General features: G+C 43.4%; 1 protein-coding gene across 2 annotated transcripts; it reads left to right on the plus strand.

The window, feature by feature from the left end:
- Positions 1–1,848: 1,848 nt before the first annotated feature.
- LOC139566761 (uncharacterized) lies at positions 1,849–20,439 on the plus strand. 2 transcript variants are annotated; one of them, XM_071388054.1, is made up of 7 exons: positions 1,849–2,330; positions 9,112–9,242; positions 9,436–9,609; positions 15,812–15,973; positions 16,309–16,420; positions 16,657–17,636; positions 18,282–20,439. In XM_071388054.1, the coding sequence occupies exons 1-6, from the start codon at positions 2,036–2,038 to the stop codon at positions 17,607–17,609; spliced, it is 1,827 nt and encodes a 608-aa protein (XP_071244155.1). In that variant the 5' UTR covers positions 1,849–2,035; the 3' UTR covers positions 17,610–17,636; positions 18,282–20,439. The 2 variants fall into 2 exon arrangements, with proteins under 2 accessions (XP_071244155.1, XP_071244154.1); XM_071388053.1 differs by having other exon boundaries at positions 16,657–20,439.
- The last annotated feature ends 513 nt before the right edge of the window (positions 20,440–20,952 follow it).

Here is a 20,952-nt window from a genome sequence, read left to right on the forward strand (position 1 = left end):
AGCTCCTGTTTTGGATGTGTGTAAAAACCTCTCCATGTAGGCTACATGTGTCCATATGCCCATCGTGAAACGAGAGATGAGATATGCTGGTAACCCATGTATATAGAAAGTATTTCCTGTAACAATTGCTTGTTTTCCGTTTCATATGCTTAAAAACCAAGCCCTCTGTAGGCTACCCTTATGCCTATAGTGTCACGACTTCCGCCAAAGTCGGTCCCTCTCCCTGTTCGGGCGGCGTTCGGCGGTCAACGTCACCGGCTTTCTAGCCACCGCCGATCCACTTTTCATTTTCCATTTGTTTTGTCTTTGTTTTACACACCTGATTTCAATCCCACAATTACTGTTTCATTATTTAACCCTCTGTTCCCCCATGGGTTTTTGTGAGTGATTGTTTATTGTATTTGCGGTCTGTCATGGTGTGCGTGTATTTGTTTCTTTGTATTTTGACATTTTGAGTAAAAGTACATTAATTACTCATATCTGCTGTCCTGCACCTGACTCTCTACACCAGCCACACATAGGACCCTTTACATATAGGCTATAACGAAGGCTGCTTCAACAGCAATACGTTGTCTTTTTTATCCTGTCGATTTGATTATATCATGCTTCTGATATAATAGTAGGACCTATATGCAAATAGCCATTGCCATATATGGATCTGTGCCATTCACTTTGAACTGGACTGTGTTTAAACTACTGTGGGAGCGGTCTAAAGTAGAAGAGCTTGTTTTGAAATCAAAGTGAAAGCTGCATGTAGCCACGTGTGCATATTTGTTCATATTCTTTGCTAGTTAGTGAGTTATTAGCCCAGTTATAACTCATTTCTAGTCAACAATGGGGAGGGGTTGCTTCAAACAAGAGCACAACGTGTGCATTTCTAGCCATCTTTGAAAAGTGAGTCAGGTAAAAGAGTTTTGTGTTGTATTTTGAGACAGTCTTGAATAAGCTAAGTAGCCAATAGGCAAAGGGTAGAATCATTTGTCTGATTCTCTGTAATAATGGTATGGGAATAATAATGCATTTTATTTTGTAAGGTGGTTTCTTGCATCAAATACAACATTTTCAGTCACCTCCTTGTCGTAAAGGACAAGTGGATAAACAGGTTGATGTCACAGACCCTGCATGTTTTTTTTTCTTCAAAAGTCTCATGGAATGTAGGCATTGAACACAACACATTGGCTGCTACTGTAGGCTGAATGATAGAACAGCTATTTCCATGTTAAAATGTTAGGAGATGCGTTTTTATCCGTTGTTTTTGATGGTAGGCCACTCTGGCCGGCCTACATTATGATCAAATAGCCACAGTAGCCTACTTGGCCACTGCTAAAAAATGTAATTTAAAGCAGGTACAGATATCATAGATTTTATTTTATATTATATATTTATATTAAATACATCAGTTAAGAACAAATTCTTATTTACAATGACGACCTACCCCGGCCAAACCCGGACGACGCTGGGCCAATTATGCGCTGCCCTATGGGACTCCCAATCACGGCCGGATGTGATGGAGCCTGGATTCGAACAAGGAATTGTAGTGATGCCTCTTGCCCTGAGATGTAGTGCCTTAGACCGCTGCGCCTTAGTGGCTGGTCAGTCCTTGCATCCTTAGCTTTGTCTATGAATTTGAGAGCAGTTACATTTTCCCAACCCTATCCCTAAGCTTTTTACAGAAACAGGAGAGGGGACTTCCCTTATTGTTTCAAACACTGATTGGCGCTTTAATGTGTAACGTAATAAGCAGTACCTTATTTGGATTTCAAACAGCTCGCATACGTTTTTCATTTCACCACGCCCTTTGAGCTATGACCCCAACCAATAAGCTCCTTTCTCTTCAGTGTAAACGGAAGTGAACAGTGACCAAGAACAACTCCCACGTTAGTATTTTTATTTTTGTTACATAGACGTTTATTAACACACTGGAACAAAACATATTCATATTTTAACTGCAAGCCGTTTAATTCGTGTTGGAGACAGGACTTGCTTGATAGATGTTTTCTAAGTAACGCTAGCTAGCTGCTAACATTAGCTAACAATGCCAATGGATAACTTTAACGGTATGGGCTTTCACACTCAAATAGCCTCCATTATGGAGATGCTAGCGAATGCAGCCGTTGCAGAGATATGTACACTCGTAGACAACGACTATGCAGTGTTTCGTTTAGAAATAACTCAAAGCCAGAAAGAAAACAGGGCATTGCGGAGGAAACTACAGCTACTGGACCTGAAGGTGGCACGGGAACGCGCAGAGAGGACCATTCGAGAGCGCACCCTCGCAAGTCGTACCAGTAATGTCAAGATTCTTGACCGGTACAGAGGAATGGCAAGAGGTACATTTTGCAGAAGGCGGGGGCTGTCGCCCCGTTCTTCTCTTCATATAGCTCAGTGCCTGTTGCCCGGTTCTCCTCTGCACATGTGTTCAGATGTGTTAACCAGAATTTGGTCTTGGTCAGTTTTTGGAGAGTATGCAATAATTCCCCAGATTACTACATGACCAAAAGTATGTGGACACCTGCTTGTCGAACATCTTATTTCCAAAATCATGGGCATTAATATGGAGTTGGTCCCCCTTTGCCTCATGAGCTTAGTTCAACTGTCTAACCCAATCAGAACCCAAAATATACAATTGTTTTATTCCAATACTTGTAAACAAACACGATATAGCCTCAAAACATGGTTAAAACTAGAATTGTGATATAATGGATGGTCAGTCCTTGCATCCATAGCAAAGTGGTTACATTTTTCCAACCCCTTTCCTCAGCTTGACATTGCCCTGTGTAGGGTGCCGTCTTTCAGATGGGACGTTAAACGGGTGTCCTATCTGTGGTCACTAAAGATCCCATGGCACTTATCGTAAGAGTAGGGGTGTAGCTATACCCCAGGTCGTGCTGTAAATGAGAATGTGTTCTCAGTCAACTTACCTGGTAAAATAAGGGTTTAATAAAAAAATAACAGCCTCCACTTTTCTGCGAAAGCTTTCCACTAGATGTTCAAACATTGCTGAGGGGACTTGCATCACATTCAGCCACAAGAGCATTAATGAGATCGGGTACTGATGTTGGGCGAGTAGGCCTGGTTCGCAGTCGGCGTTCCAATTCATCCCGAAGGTGTTTGATGAGGTTGAGGTCGGGGCTCTGTGCAGACCAGTCAAGTTCTTCCACACCGATCTCGACAAACCATTTCTATATGGACCTCGCTTTGTGCACAGGGGCATTGTCATGCTGAAACTTGAAAGGGCCTATCCACAAATTTGGAAGCACATAATCGTCTAGAATGTTATTGTTAAATAAAATAAAATGTTATTTGTCACATGCGCCGAATACAACAGGTGTAGACCTTACAGTGAAATGCTTACTTACAAGCCCTTAACCAACAATGCAGTTTTAAGAAAAATACGTGTTAAGAAAGTATTTACTAAAATAAACTGAAGTACAAAAAATAGAAGAAAAATACAAAATAATTAAAGAGCAACAATAAAATAACAATGGTGAGGCTATATACAGGGGGGGCTGGTACAGAGTCAATGTGTGGGGGCACAGGTTAGTCGAGGTAATTGAGGTACTGTAATATGTACATGTAGGTAGAGATAAAGTGACTATGCATAGATAATAAACAGAGTGTAGCAGCAGTGTAAAAGGGGGGGACAATGCAAATAGTCTGGGTGGCCATTTGAATGGCTATTCAGGAGTCTTATGGCTTCAGGCTAGCAGCTGTTAAGAAGCCTTTTGGACCTAGACTTGGCGCTCCGGTACCGCTTGCCGTGCGGTAGCAGAGAGAACAGTCTTTGACTAGGGTGGCTGGAGTCTGGCAATTTTTAAGGTCTTCCTCTGACACCGCCTGGTATAGAGGTCCTGGCCCCAGTGATGTACTGGCATGAAGTTTGGCCCCAGTGATGTACTACGCTCTGTAGGGCCTTGCGGTCGGAGGCCGAGCAGTTGCCATACCAGGCGGTGATGCAACCAGTCACAGATTACCGACCATTTCGAATCCCTCCATACCTTCTCCGCTATGCTATCTGGTTTCAGAGCTGGTCATGGGTGCACCTCAGCCACGCTCAAGGTCCTAAACGATATCCTAACCGCCATCGATAAGAAACAATACTGTGCAGCCGTATTCATTGACCTGGCCAAGGCTTTCGACTCTGTCAATCACCACATCCTCATCGGCAGACTCGATAGCCTTGGTTTCTCAAATGATTGCCTCGCCTGGTTCACCAACTACTTTTCTGATAGAGTTCAGTGTGTCAAATCGGAGGGCCTGTTGTCCGGGCCTCTGGCATTCTCTATGGGGGTGCCACAGGGTTCAATTCTTGGACCGACTCTCTTCTCTGTATACATCAATGATGTCACTCTTGCTGCTGGTGAGTCTCTGATCCACCTCTACGCAGACGAAACCATTCTGTATACTTCTGGCCCTTCTTTAGACACTGTGTTAACAACACTCCAGACGAGCTTCAATGCCATACAACTCTCCTTCCGTGGCCTCCAATTGCTCTTAAATACAAGTAAAACTAAATGCATGCTCTTCAACCGTTCGCTGCCTGCACCAGCCCGCCCGTCCAACATTACTACTCTGGACGGTTCTGACTTAGAATATGTGGACAACTACAAATACCTAGGTGTCTGGTTAGACTGTAAACTCTCCTTCCAGACTCACATCAAACATCTCCAATCCAAAGTTAAATCTAGAATTGGCTTCCTATTTCGCAACAAAACATCCTTCACTCATGCTGCCAAACATACCCTTGTAAAACTGACCATCCTACCGATCCTCGACTTCGGCGATGTCATTTACAAAATAGTCTCCAATACCCTACTCAATAAATTGGATGCAGTCTATCACAGTGCCATCCGTTTTGTCACCAAAGCCCCATATACTACCCAGCACTGCGACCTGTACGCTCTCGTTGGCTGGCTCTCGTTGGCTGGCCCTCGCTTCATACTCGTCGCCAAACCCACTGGCTCCAGGTCATCTACAAGACCCTGCTAGGTAAAGCCCCCCCTTATCTCAGCTCGCTGGTCACCAGAGCAGCACCCACCTGTAGCACGCGCTCCAGCAGGTATATCTCTATATCTCTCAATTCTTCCTTTGGCCGCCTCTCCTTCCAGTTCTCTGCTGCCAATGACTGGAACGAACTACAAAAATCTCTGAAATTGGAAACACTTATCTCCCTCACTAGCTTTAAGCACCAGCTGTCAGAGCAGCTCACAGATTACTGCACCTGTACATAGCCCATCTATAATTTAGCCCAAACAACTACCTCTCCCGCTACTGTATTTATTTATTTATTTATTTATTTTGCTCCTTTGCACCCCATTATTTCTATCTCTACTTTGCACATTCTTCCACTGCAAATCTACCATTCCAGTGTTTTACTTGCTATATTGTATTTACTTCGCCACCATGGCCTTTTTTTGCCTTTACCTCCCTTATCTCACCTCATTTCCTCACATTGTATATAGACTTATATTTCTACTGTAATATTGACTGTATGTTTGTTTTACTCCATGTGTAACTCTGTGTTGTTGTATGTGTCGAACTGCTTTGCTTTATCTTGACCAGGTCGCAATTGTAAATGAGAACTTGTTCTCAACTTGCCTACCTGGTTAAATAAAGGTGAAATCAATTTAAATGATGGTTCAGCTGTATAACTTTTAGAGGATCTGAGGACCCATGCCAAAATATTTTCAGTCTCCTGAGGGGGAATAGGCGTTGTCGTGCCAGCATTTTCCTGGTATCCGCCAACCCAGATTCGTCCATCGGACTGCCAGATGGTGAAGCATGATTCATCACTCCAAAGAACGCGTTTCCACTGCTCCAGAGTCCAATGGCTGTGAGCTTTTCACCACTCCAGCAGACGCTTGGCATTGTGCATGGTGATCTTAGGCTTGCGCGGCAATGGAAACCCATTTCATGAAGCTCCCGACGAACAGTTCTTATGCTGACGTTGCTTCCAGAGGCAGTTTGGAACGCGGTAGTGAGTGTGGCAACCGAAGGACAGACGATTTTTACGTGCTTCAGCGGTCCCGTCGTGTGTCCTTGTATGACCTTAGCGGCTGAGCCGTTGTTGCTCCTAGACGTTTCCTGTTCACAATAACAGCACTTACAGTTGACCGGGGCAGCTCTAACAGGGCAGAAATTTGACGAACTGACTTGTTGGAAAGGTGGCATCGTATGACGTTGCCACGTTGAAAGTCACTGAGCCATTCTACTGCCAATGTTTGCCATGGAGATTACATGGCTGTGTGCTTGATGTTGTACACCTGTCAGCAATGGATGTGGCTGAAATAGCAGAGTCCACTAATTTGAAGGGGTGTCCACATACTTTTGTATATACAGTACCAGTCAAAAGTTGACACACCTACTCATTCAAGGGTTTTTCTTAATTTTTTACTATTTTCTACATTGTAGAATAATAGTGAAGACATCAAAACTATGAAATAACACATGAATCATGTAGTAACCAAAGAAATGTTAAACAAATCGAAATATATTTTAGATTTTAGATTCTTCAAAGTAGCCACCCTTTGCCTTTGACAGCTTTGCACACTCTCAACCAGCTTCAACCAGCTTCACCTGCAATGATTTTCCAACCATCTTGAAGGAGTTCCCACATATGCTGAGCACTTGTTGGCTGCTTTTCCTTTACTCTGCGGTCCAACTCATCCCAAACCATCTCATTTGGGTTGAGGTTGGGTGATTGTGGAGACCAGGTCATCTGATGCAGCACTCCATCAATCTCCTTCTTGATCAAATAGCCCTTCCACAGCCTGGAGGTGTGTTGGGTCATTGTCCTGTTGAAAACCAAATTATAGTCCCGCTAAGCACAAACCAGATGGGATGGCGTATCGCTGCAGAATGCTGTGGTAGCCATGCTGGTTAAGTGTGCCTTGAATTCTAAATAAATCACTGACAGTGTCACCAGCAAAGCACCCCCACACCATCACATGCGGAGACATCCGTTCACCAACTCTGCATCTCACAAAGCCACAGCGATCAAATTTGGACTCTTCAGACCAAAGAACAGATTTCCACTGGTCTAATGTCCTTTGCTCATGTCTTGGCCCAAACAAGTCTCTTCTTCTTATTGGTGTCCTTTAGTAGTGGTTTCTTTGCAGCAATTCGACCATGAAGGCCTGATTCACGCAGTCTCCTCTGAACAGTTGATATTGAGATGTGTCTGTTACTAGAACTCTGTGAAGCATTTATTTGGGCTGCAAATACCTATTTATTTTTTTACCCATTTTTCCTCTCAATTTCGTGGTATCTAATTGGTAGTTACAGTCTTGTCTCATCGCTGCAACTCCTGTACAGACTTGGGAGAGGCGAAGGTCGAGAGCCGTGCGTCCTCCGAAACACAACCCAACCAAGCTGCACTGCTTCTTGACACAATGCCCGCTTAATCCGGAAGCCAGCCACACCAATGAGGAAATTAGGAAACACCGTACACCTGGCGACCGTGTCAGCGTGCATGCGCCCGGCCCGCCATAGGAGTCGCTAGAGCGTGATGGGACAAGGACATCCCTGCCGGCCAAACCTTCCCCTAACCTGGACAACGCTGGGCCAATTGTGGGTCTCCCGGTCGCGGTTGGCTGCAACAGAGCCTGGACACGAACCAGGATCTTTAGTGGCACTGCGACACTTGGGAGGCCCGGGGGTTGCAATTTCTGAGGCTGGTAACTCTAATGAACTTGTCCTTTGCAGCAGAGGTAACTCTGGGTCTTCCTTTCCTGTGGCGGTCCTCGTGAGAGCCAGTTTCATCATAGCGCTTGATGGTTTTTGCGACTGCACTTGACTGACCTTTGTGTCTTAAGGTAATGATGGACTGTCGTTTCTCATTGCTTATTTGAGCTATTCTTGCGATAATATGGATTTGGTCTTTTACCAAATAGGGCTATCTTCTGTATACCACCCCTACCTTGTCACAGCACAACTGATTGGCTCAAACACATTAACTTCTTCTTATGGCTGGGGGCAGTATTGAGTAGCTTGGATGAATAAGGTGCCCAGAGTAAACGGCCTGCTACTCAGTCCCAGTTGCTAATATATGCATATTATTAGTATATTTGAATAGAATTTACCTTTGATGATCTTCATCAGAATGCACTCCCAGGAATCCCAGTTCCACAATAAATGTTTGTTTTGTTCGATAATGTCCATCATTTATGTCCAAATAGCTACTTTTGTTAGCGCGTTTTGTAAACAAATCCAAAGTCACGAAGCGCGTACACTAGGAGCAGACGAAATGTCAAAAAGTTCCGTTACAGTCCGTAGAAACATGTCAAACGATGTATAGAATCAATCTTTAGGATGTTTTCAACATAAATCTTCAATAATGTTCCAACTGGAGAATTCCTGTCTGTAGAAATGCGATGGAACGCGAGCTACCTCTCACGTGAACGAGCGTCACGAGCCTGTGGCACTCTGCCAGACCACTGACTCAAAGACACCTTATGAGCCCCTCCTTTACAGTAGAAGCCTCAAACAAGTTTCTAAAGACTGTTGACATCTAGTGGAAGCCTTAGGAAGTGCAACATGACCAATATCACACTGTATCTTCAATAGGGAATGAGTTGAAAACCTACAAACCTCAGATTTCCCACTTCCTGGTTGGATTTTTTCTCTGGTTTTTGCCTGCCATATGAGTTATGTTACACTCACAGACATCATTCAAACAGTTTTAGAAACTTCAGAGTGTTTTCTATCCAAATAGACTAATAATATGCATATATTAGCAACTGGGACTGAGGAGCAGGCAGTTTACTCTGGGCACCTCTGGGCACCTTTTCATCCAAGCTACTCAATACTGCCCCTGCAGCCATAAGAGGTTTTAAGTATAAAGCAGTTGATTTGAGATGATGACACAAACATTATATTAAGCAGAACATTCATATGAGCCTTATAATCCAAAAGTAGTTTGAAATGCATTCATAAGAAATATGTAAATAGATTTTTGGGGGGCGGCGTTCTATGACAACTCCGCCGTGTTCTGCAACCAAATTGCGCATATCGCCCTCGTGCAGCAATGTTTGCAAACACAGAAAGGGGTCTATACCTTTGAGTAGACAATAGCTAACCTAACAACCTATTTTCCCCCAATCACTTTCTCAGGTGAAGGACATCTCACTGGAGGCCACAGGCGCTTTGAGAAGCCAGCAGGACACAATACATGGAGAGATGACCAACCAATCACTGTTGATGAGGGGAGTGGAACCTTAACCAAGCACGTGATAGAGGATAGGGTAACATTGTTGCATTAATAATTACAGTTACTTTGTAAATCAAATGTGGCTGATTTATTTCAGAAAGGCTCCACTCAGCTATTCATTTGCTTACATGTACATCTGCCATAGGGGAGCTTGTGAGACTTCCCTAGGACATTGTTATCCAATTGTACTCATGTACCAGTAATAACCTCCTCTCTTCTTGTGTCAGTCTGCAGATGCAGAGACTGCAGGTCCTGGGGTCAAGCTGGAAAGGTCTGAAGGAGAGGAAGCTCCACTGCACAGCAGAGACATCCAAACTGGAGTGGCTGGAGCGACCCCTGTAGCCACAGAGGACCCCACCACCGCCCCAGTGCAGCCCAGGACCCGGCGCAGCATGACGGAGGTCAGTGGAACGCAGATTGCCATCCTCAAGTCAGAAACAGACACCCAAGGCTTTAACTGTAACACACAGGCTCTTACACACAGGATCTGACCACAGATCAGACTCAGAGAGACTGGGTCTGGGGAGACTGGGCTGTCCTCCTGGTATTTCACCAGAGCCAGAGGACGGTTCATTCCCATGGTGATGGTGACACGTTAGAAACTGGTGGTGGTGATCCTGCTTGTTCTTACACTACAGAGAAGGACCCTGGCAACATGCCCTTGGGATTAGAGACACAGACTGATTTAGAGGGGACTGGAACCGGTACAGTAGTAGTGTATACTCTGAACGGTGCCAAGATAAGAAAGGGGAGGGTCTGGTCGTAGATGAAGTGACTGTGACGTTCCTACAACATGGAATGCAGATAATCACCTAGGTGACGGACACTCACAGGGCAGAGATTTCTTAGATTACAGGGAAAGCTTAGAGAAATGTCACGACCCACTCCCCTTCAAACACGTTGAGGGATCGCGACCCAGTGTCCACGCTGATGGGGCCTTCCGATTCATGCGGCCATGTCCTTTTCGATCAGGTATTGGACTCAAGCGACATGCCTAGAGCTCAGGCTCAGGAAGTCGGAGCCACATCAGGCAATCGTAAAGAGAACGGGTCTTCTGCATGTTCTGTAGCTTCAGCTGCCCCCAGAAGGTGGAGATCCACAAGAGGGTCCATACGGGAGAAACCCTACAGCTGTACACAGTGTCACATGCGCTTCGTTGAAGCTGGCACCCTGAAGAAGTATCAGAGGGTCCACACAGGGATGAAACGCTACAGCTGCCCCCACTGTGAGAAGCGGTTCTGCCACCAGCACCATCTGAAGAGGCACCTGAAGGTCCACACGGGAGAAAGGTCGTTCGCCTGTACGCTAAGGGAATGGAAAATACGTCTGGAAACAAAGCAGATTGGCAAACATTCAATAAATTGACAAATCATGTAACTAAACTAAACAAAAAGAAGAAGAAACTATACAATGGAACAAAGATAAATTATATAAAGAATTATAATAAAAAGCTTTGGAGTTCTTAAATGAAATTCTAGGCTAACTCGGCTCCATCCTTCATTGAGGCTGATGGCTCATTCATAACAAAACCCTTTGATATTGCCAACCACTTTAATAACTTTTTTGTTGACAAGATTAGCATGACATGCAAACAAGAAATGCTGAGCCTTCATATTCATGCATAACACACCAAATTATGAAAGACAAGCGCTGTAGCTTTGAATCCCGCAAAGTTAGTGTGGAAGAGATTTTTTTTTTTATGTGCGATCTATAAATAAGGACAAACCACCTGGAACTGACTACCTGGATGGTAAATTACTGAGATTTGTTGCGGAATATATTGCGACTCCTATTTTCCAGATATTCAATCTAAGCCTAGAAGACAGCGTGTGCCCTCAGGCCTGGAGGGAGGCAAAGGTCATTCCGCTGCCCAAAGATAGCAAAGCACCTTCAATCAAATACAATGTTATTTTACAGAAAACAAATTAACAACAGACTTTCAGCATGCTTATAGGGAAGAGCACTCAACATACTCGGCACTGACACGACTGATGATTGGCTGAAAGAAATTGTTAAGAAGATTGTGGGAGTTGTTATGTTAGACTTTGATATCATTGATCATAACATATTGCTGAAAAAACGTAGGTGTTATGGATTAATATCCTCTGCCTTATCATGGATGGACAATTACCAATCCAATAGAACACAGAGGGTTTTCTTTAATGGAAGCCTCTCTAATGCAAATTTGATTTTGTGTGGTGTACCGCAGGGCAGCCGGCTTGGACCATTATTGTTTTCTGTGTTTACTAATGATCTTCCACTGACTTTGAATAAAGCCTGTTTGTCCATGTACAATGACGACTCAACAGTATACACTGCGGGTGTAATATAAATAACTGACACCCTTAACATAGAGCTCCAGTCAGTTTTAGAATGGGTAACTAGCAATAGTCTGGTGCTAAATATCTCAAAAAACGAAAATCATAATTTCTGGTAAAAATCACTGGCTCAACCCTAAACCTCATTTGGATCTATTATTGAATAATGTGGCAATTGAGCAAGTTGAAGAGACTAAACTGCTGGGTATCACTCTAGATAGCAAGCTATCATGGTCAAAACATATAGACTCAATAGTTACTAAAATGGGAAGGCGTTACTCTGCTTTCTTGATATCTCAGTCAACCAGACAGGTCCTACAGGTCCAAGTTTTGTCGCACCTAGACTACTTTCCTGTTGTGTGGTCAGGTGCAGCAAAGAAGAACATAGGCAAATTGCAGTTGGTCCAAAACAGAGCAGCAGGTATTGCACTTAGATGTACACAGAGGGCGAATGTCAAAGTTGAGGAGAGATTGACTACATCACTGTTGGTCTTTGTGCAAGGTGTTGATGCGTTGAAGGTACCGAACTATCTGTTCAAGCAGTTGGCACACAGTGCGGACACTTATCGGTATCACACAAGACATGCAACCGGAGGTCTCTTCACAGTCTCCAGGTCTGTGAAGATTATCTATATTATGTATTTTATTTGTTGTGTTTCCTGCTTGGACCCCAGGAAGAGTCACCGCTGCCTTGACAGCAGCTCATTGAGGATCCTAATAAAATACGAAATAAAAAAGTAAACCGCAGTAGTGTGTCCTTTTCTGCAACAACTAAGAGCGTTGAAGCTCAGACATTGTGTGATATATAAGGCATATATATATATATATATATATATATATACAGTGGGGAGAACAAGTATTTGATACACTGCCGATTTTGCAGGTTTTCCTACTTACAAAGCATGTAGAGGTCTGTAATTTTTATCATAGGTACACTTCAACTGTGAGAGACGGAATCTAAAACAAAAATCCAGAAAATCAGATTGTATGATTTTTAAGTAATTAATTTGCATTTTATTGCATGACATAAGTATTTGATACATCAGAAAAGCAGAACTTAATATATGGTACAGAAACCTTTGTTTGCAATTACAGAGATCATACGTTTCCTGTAGTTCTTGACCAGGTTTGCACACACTGCAGCAGGGATTTTGGCCCACTCCTCCATACAGACCTTCTCCAGATCCTTCAGGTTTCGGGGCTGTCGCTGGGCAATATGGACTTTCAGCTCCCTCCAAAGATTTTCTATTGGGTTCAGGTCTGGAGACTGGCTAGGCCACTCCAGGACCTTGAGATGCTTCTTACGGAGCCACTCCTTAGTTGCCCTGGCTGTGTGTTTCGGGTCGTTGTCATGCTGGAAGACCCAGCCACGACCCATCTTCAATGCTCTTACTGAGGGAAGGAGGTTGTTGGCCAAGATCTCGCGATACATGGCCCCATCCATCTTCCCCTCAATACGGTGCAGTCGTCCTGTCCCCTTTGCAGAAAAGCATCCCAAAAGAATGATGTTTCCACCTCCATGCTTCACGGTTGGGATGGTGATCTTGGGGTTGTACTCATCCTTCTTCTTCCTCCAAACACGGCGAGTGAAGTTTAGACCAAAAAGCTCTATTTTTGTCTCATCAGACCACATGACCTTCTCCCATTCCTCCTCTGGATCATCCAGATGGTCATTGGCAAACTTCAGACGGGCCTGGACATGCGCTGGCTTGAGCAGGGGGACCTTGCGTGCGCTGCAGGATTTTAATCCATGACGGCGTAGTGTGTTACTAATGGTTTTCTTTGAGACTGTGGTCCCAGCTCTCTTCAGGTCATTGACCAGGTCCTGCCGTGCAGTTCTGGGCTGATCCCTCACCTTCCTCATGATCATTGATGCCCCACGAGGTGAGATCTTGCATGGAGCCCCAGACCGAGGGTGATTGACCGTCATCTTGAACTTCTTCCATTTTCTAATAATTGCGCCAACAGTTGTTGCCTTCTCACCAAGCTGCTTGCCTATTGTCCTGTAGCCCATCCCAGCCTTGTGCAGGTCTACAATTTTATCCCTGATGTGCTTACACAGCTCTCTGGTCTTGGCCATTGTGGAGAGGTTGGAGTCTGTTTGATTGAGTGTGTGGACAGGTTTCTTTTATACAGGTAACGAGTTCAAACAGGTGCAATTAATACAGGTAATGAGTGGAGAACAGGAGGGCTTCTTAAAGAAAAACTAACAGGTCTGTGAGAGCCAAAATTCTTACTGGTTGGTAGGTGATCAAATACTTATGTCATGCAATAAAATGCAAATTAATTACTTAAAAATCATACAATCTGATTTTCTGGATTTTTGTTTTAGATTCCGTCTCTCACAGTTGAAGTGTACCTATGATAAAAATTACAGACCTCTACATGCTTTGTAAGTAGGAAAACCTGCAAAATCGGCAGTGTATCAAATACTTGTTCTCCCCACTGTATATATATATAAAAGTCTAACATATTGTGTTTGTAGTGTGTAAGTTATATGATGATCACAAATGCCTATTTCATTATTTCCATTCAACTACTTAATGTTTTTCCCAAGATGCTTTTAATGACAAAATTAATGTAGTTTATCAAGTTCATGCAGAATTGTAGTTGAGACATGTATGTGGTTTTCAGATGGTGTATTCAAAACTTGTTTATGTTTAATAAACACAAAATGGGACTTTTCATTCTAAGACTTCCATTGACAGTCTCTTTAGTATACATCACATCTGATCTCACCCGACAGTAGTTTTATCTTTATAATCAATATACACTTACTAAATATACCTACATTACATTACATTTACATTACATTTAAGTCATTTAGCAGACGCTCTTATCCAGAGCGACTTACAAATTGGAAAATTCATACATATTCATCCTTATTCATCCTGGTCCCCCCGTGGGGAATGAACCCACAACCCTGGCGTTGCAAGCGCCATGCTCTACCAACTGAGCCACACGGGACCTGAGCCACACGGGACCTACACATACCCACACACTAACAAACACCTACTGTACACCTCAAAATAGTTTAGTCAGGTTTGTCTGATGATGACTTTTGACTTATCATAGCTGACTTATTTACCCACAACATCATATTTACACTGAGTGCACAATACATTAGGAACCACATCCTAATATTGAGTTTCACCCCCTTTTGCCCTATTAACAAATCAAATCAAATACATTTTTATTGGTCACATACACATGGTTAGCAGATGTTATTGCGAGTGTAGCGAAATGCTTGTGCTTCTAGTTCTGACAGTGAAGTAATATCTAACAAGTAATCTAACAATTCCCCAACAACTACCTAATACACACAAATCTAAGTAAAGTGATGGAAAAACGTCAATTTGTAGGGGCATGGACTCTACAAGGCATCTACAAGCATTCCACAGGGATGCTGGCCCATGTTGACTCCAATGCTTCCGACAGTGTCAAGTTGGCTGGATGTCCTTTGGGTGGTGGACCATTCTGTTGAGTGTGAAAAACCCAGCAGCGTTGCAGTTCTTGACACACTCAAACTGGTGAGCCTGGCACCTACTACCATACCCCTTTCAAAGGCACTTACATCATTTGTCTTGCCCATTCACCCTCTGATTGGCACACATACACAATCCATGTGTCAATTATCTCAAGGTTTGAAAATAATTTCTTTAACTTGTCTCCTCCCCTTCATCGACACTGATTGAAGTGGATTTAACAAGTGACATCAAGAAGGGATCCTAGCTTTCACCTGGTCAGTCTATGTCATGGAAAGAGCGGGTGTTCCTAATGTTTTGTACACTCAGTTTATGTCCACCTTGATGGTTTTAACAACAACAAAGCAACAGTAAACATGTCGAGACAGGAGATCTGCTTGTTCAACTTTTGGAATTTCAGTTGATTGCTATAGCGCCCTCTTGGGCCAATCAGTGTCATTTTGTAAGTGCCAGGGCCCGGTTTCCCAAAATGGTGCTAATGATGAACTTAGCCTTAAGATGCTTTTGGGAAACTGGGCCCAGATCTCTATGGCAAGATGTTTCATTAATCCAACTTTAGTCAAATTCGGACCAGTGGTGTCTGAGATATTGCGTGTGACTAACGTGCATACAGAGACAGTTCCATAGTCCCCTCTCCGATTTCATCGTGGGGGACAATGAAGTAATTCTGTAACTACAGTATAGGACTCAAACATAGTGGGGATGGGGAAACACTCCATGTTGAAAGTGTGTTTATTATCTGTGTGTATGTACCTGAGGGAGTGTATGTCTGTGTAATCTGTATCACCTTTCTCTTCCAGGAGGAGGGTCCAGAGGTGCTTTTGGTGAAGGATGAGGGGTGTGAGGAGGGTCTGGGGAACCATGAGGGGACCATGGTCATGGAGGACAACCAGACTACACCTCCTCCTGAACCCACAGAGGAACCAGCTGAGCAGCACAGGACCACATACAGTCTCACTGAGGTGAGCCCACTGTGAACTACTGTCTGATACTAGGATCAGTTTTGCCTTTTAGATCATAATGAATAAGACTATATAGACTATATACATGATCCTTGATCAGTATTTCTACTCTGAGACTCTTTGTGGATACGGGTCCAGGTCTTGATTAATTTTGTATGAAGTGTGGGACCATGCCTTTGAATTATCAAACCATTAGTGTCAAGTAATCAATTCAACTAACACGTTTACATAGTACTCATAGCAATTCCTCATTGCCCAATCAGAAGATGCTCCATAGCAGGGTGCTCATATCAGATTTCTTGATCCAACATCCTCTCACTCTGTATCTCTTACAGTCAGTAGACATGGAGGATGGGAAGATTGATCTGCTGCTAGTCAAAGAGGAGACAATAGAAGACGGACCAGAGAGCATTGATCTGCTGAGTCAACTAAAGATGGGGGAGCAAGGTAAGGGACAAATACATATAGCTTACATACAGTAATAGAGCGTCAATGGGAATAGGGGCTAGCTATTATTTTTTTCATTTTCTTCATTCATCAAATTCAATCAATTCAACTTATGTTTACATACAAAAACACATATAATGTATGAAATTGACCAGGTAATTGCAACAACAAAAAAACTCCATATGTAGAGTTCTCTGCCATGTTTATAAAGTCTATTTTCTAACCTCTTCCTGCAGGTGGTTGGCTGGAGGCTAACAGAGGAGACTGGGTAGCCATCTTAGATTCCCCCTACCAGGAAGGTGCAGCCAAGGGGCCTGGGGACAACATCACTGAGCAGGCGAGGACCAGAGGCGACATAGTGGAAGTCAGTGGATGGGACAGCGTCCTCAACTCTGGGCTGGGGAACAACACTGTTAACCACAACCAGAAACAGACAGTCGGACACAAAACAATGTCCGAACTTAGTCTCCATGACAACAGACTGGCTGAGACCAGGGCGAGGCATAGATTTGGAGGTGTCCCTATTCGGCTGGCGAGAACAGACACAGACTCGGCTAGCGATGCTCCATCCTGCTCCTATAGTTGTGATTCAGAGAGACTGATGGCGCTTCAGGTTAACCCCGTAACAGGTGCTGCCTTCAGCCTGCCTTCTATAGGATCTATCAACTGGAACATGGACCCTGCGACAACACAGACACTCCCTGGCCTTCGTCCTCCTCACACTCTGCTAATGTTAAACCAGACCTCAGACAATGCCAGTGCCTCAACACTAAATGGCTACACAAGCCCATTGACAACTGAGAGTAGTAGAGATGGAATCAGTAAAGGTGGCAGCGCCAAGGAGAAGCGCTTCCCGTGTTCGTTCTGTGGGAAAGCCTTCAGTTTCCCCAAACAGGTGGAGATCCACCAGAGGATGCACACGGGGGAGAAACCATTCGGCTGCCAACTGTGCCGGGCCAGTTTCTCCGACTCGTCCAACCTGAAGAGGCACCAGAGGGTCCACACAGGGGAGAAACCCCACAGCTGCCCCCAGTGTGAGAAGAGGTTCTCCCGCCAGGACCAGCTGAAGATGCACCTGAAGGTTCACACGGGAGAGAGGCCGTTCGCCTGTACGCACTGTGGGAAGAGGTTCTCAGAGAGGAGCTACCTCAGAATACACCAGCAGAAAATGCACATGGCCCATGTATAGAGTATAGTGACATGTAATGTAGTATTAGTAAGTTTGTTAATTCTGTTGGTGTTGGATGTAGAAGGAACTGGATGTGTTGAACTGAGGAAAGAATTAGTAGATGAAATGGTGGTGATGGTGTCTGTAAAAATGCTTCACTGATGAAAAGGGACAACCTTGTCCTGTTGTTTGAATTTTGGTGTTTTATAATGAGGAAATGTTTACTTGACATGAAGCTGTGTGTAATGTAATGTTAAACCTTTTTAAATGAATTTGATCAAAGTGAGGGTACCAGATTTACAGAAAAGGTAAAGTGTTACCTTACAAAAACCCCCCAAAAAAAAGATTTCAATGTTCAACAAATCATACAACTCTTTTTAATGACTCATTTTAAAGCAGTCTTTTTAATTACATTTTGTTAATCATCACTTTGTCTAATAATTTTTTATTTTTTTTTAATAGAATGCCAAAATATATTTTTAATAATTTATTTCCCTGAGACTCCACCGAAATGCTTAGTCTGATCGTGTGGAGATTAGGAATCAAATTTGAATATGAAATGATATATTTACATACACAGCCCTGATTGGCTGATAGGAGGGGTCTAGATAACTTCCACAGGTGTGTAGGCTACTTTGTCTTGTCATCAAAACAAAAGTAATCTTAATATCATTGTTGTTTGTTTTCCAATAGGTCACCAGAAGATGCAGGACCAGAACAGACTTTTTGCATGGTGGACCATCCTGGCCTATACCCTATCTGCCGTGTACTGTAGATAGAGTGGGGAGAACAAGTATTTGATACACTGCCGATTTTGCAGGTTTTCCTACTTACAAAGCATGTAGAGGTCTGTCATTTTTATCATAGGTGCACTTCAACTGTGAGAGACGGAATCTAAAACAAAAATCCAGAAAATCACATTGTATGATTTTTAAGTAATTCATTTGCATTTTATTGCATGACATAAGTATTTGATCACCTACCAACCAGTAAGAATTCCGTCTCTCACACACCTGTTAGTTTTTCTTTAAGAAGCCCTCCTGTTCTCCACTCGTTACCTGTATTAACTGCACCTGTTTGAACTCGTTACCTGTATAAAAGACACCTGTCCACACACTCAATCAAACAGACTCCAACCTCTCCACAATGGCCAAGACCAGAGAGCTGTGTAAGGACATCAGGGAGAAAATTGTAGACCTGCACAAGGCTGGGATGGGCTACAGGACAATAGGCAAGCAGCTTGGTGAGAAGGCAACAACTGTTGGCGCAATTATTAAAAAAATGGAAGAAGTTCAAGATGACGATCAATCACCCTCGGTCTGGGGCTCCATGCAAGATCTCACCTCGTTGGGCATCAATGATCATGAGGAAGGTGAGGGATCAGCCCAGAACTACACGGCCTGGTCAATGACCTGAAGAGAGCTGGGACCACAGTCTCAAAGAAAACCATTAGTAACACACTACGCCGTCATGGATTAAAATCCTGCAGCGCACGCAAGGTCCCCCTGCTCAAGCCAGCGCATGTCCAGGCCCGTCTGAAGTTTGCCAATGACCATCTGGATGATCCAGAGGAGGAATGGGAGAAGGTCATGTGGTCTGATGAGACAAAAATAGAGCTTTTTGGTCTAAACTCCACTCGCCGTGTTTGGAGGAAGAAGAAGGATGAGTACAACCCCAAGAACACCATCCCAAAAAGTCCGTATTGAAAGTCCGTATTGCCCAGCGACAGCCCCGAAACCTGAAGGATCTGGAGAAGGTCTGTATGGAGGAGTGGGCCAAAATCCCTGCTGCAGTGTGTGAAAACCTGGTCAAGAACTACAGGAAACGTATGATCTCTGTAATTGCAAACAAAGGTTTCTGTACCAAATATTAAGTTCTGCTTTTCTGATGTATCAAATACTTATGTCATGCAATAAAATGCAAATGAATTACTTAAAAATCATACAATGTGATTTTCTGGATTTTTGTTTTAGATTCCGTCTCTCACAGTTGAAGTGTACCTATGATACAAATTACAGACCTCTACATGCTTTGTAAGTAGGAAAACCTGCAAAATCGGCAGTGTATCAAATACTTGTTCTCCCCACTGTATGTGGTAGTGGTGGAGTAGGGGCCTGAGGGCACACAGTGTGTTGTAAAGTCTGAAATCTGTGAATGTGTTGTAATGTTTTTATTGTATAAACTGCCTTAATTTTGATGAACCCCAGGCAGCAGCTAATGGGGATCCATAATAAATGAAACAATTATTATTTACAGGGCAGACTATATGGTATAATCTTCAGTATCATCAATAAAGCATAGAATCAATCAGATCAAGCGTTAACTGGTGATACCTGATGTTTTTGTGGTGTCGGAGGTGGAACTGCGTTGCAGCTGTCAAATCGGTGAGCAGCTGCTCTTGTGATTATGGTCACGAAGCCACACCCGCTCCCTCCAGTTAGTTCAAAACAAGAAAGTGTAGGCTATGTAGAAATAATTACATTCAAATTGAAAAATCATTCAACTAAATAATGAGGATCTCTATCATCCTAATCGAGGTGTAGATTACATTTTACATTCCAGTGTTCAAACTTGTAAACAAGGCTGCATATTATTTCTGTTACTGCGACTCCGTGCAGCTAATGGCAATGTCCGCTTTAGTTATAATGCTAGGAGCCCCTTGTGGATTTGACAGCTCTAACACAGTTCCACCTCCGACACCACCAAAACAACCGCTATGTGAATGTCGACAACATTTTACGAACTAGACTTTGTGATGATACTGGAGATGATAACTGATTTACATTTTTCGAATGAATACACATTTTGGAATGTTTTGCTGTTGAAAGTAAATAAAGAAACCAGACTGCAATGAAAGATTGTTGTCATTCTTCATAAATGATCCTTTCAGGTATTGACATAACATAATGAACATAATAAACAGATCGTAAACACGGTAATGATAGTCCAAATCATGGCATAAAAGTGTCTTTTCAAGTTATGTGCTCAAGCCAGACGGATTACCAGGATGTGTACTCAAAAGCATGTGCGGACCGACTGGCAAGTGGCTTCACTGACATTTCCAATCTCTCCCTGACCGAGTCTGTAATACCTACATGTTTCAAACAGACCACCATAGTCCCTGTGCCCAAGAAAGCCAAGGTAACCTGCCTAAATGATTACGGCCCCATAGCACTCACGTCGGTGAGCCATGAAGTGCTTTGAAAGGCTGGTCATGGCTCACATCAACCATCATGCCAGAAACCCGAGACCCACTCCAATTTGCATACTGCCCCAACAGATCCACAGATGACGCAATCTCAATCGCACTCCACATTACCCTTTCCCACCTGGACATAATGAATACCTATGTGAGAATGCTGTT

The sequence above is a fragment of the Salvelinus alpinus genome, chromosome 39 (genome assembly GCF_045679555.1).
Source record: "Salvelinus alpinus chromosome 39, SLU_Salpinus.1, whole genome shotgun sequence".
Classification (NCBI taxonomy): Eukaryota; Metazoa; Chordata; class Actinopteri; order Salmoniformes; family Salmonidae; genus Salvelinus; species Salvelinus alpinus.

Bases quoted from the DNA above. Each gene is read 5' to 3' on its own strand.
- LOC139566761 (XM_071388053.1), top strand. From the start codon at position 2,036: ATGCCAATGGATAACTTTAACGGTATGGGCTTTCACACTCAAATAGCC. The intron at 2,331-9,111 runs GTACATTTTGCA...TCACTTTCTCAG, and splicing joins GTACAGAGGAATGGCAAGAG to GTGAAGGACATCTCACTGGA. The intron at 15,974-16,308 runs GTGAGCCCACTG...TATCTCTTACAG, and splicing joins CCACATACAGTCTCACTGAG to TCAGTAGACATGGAGGATGG.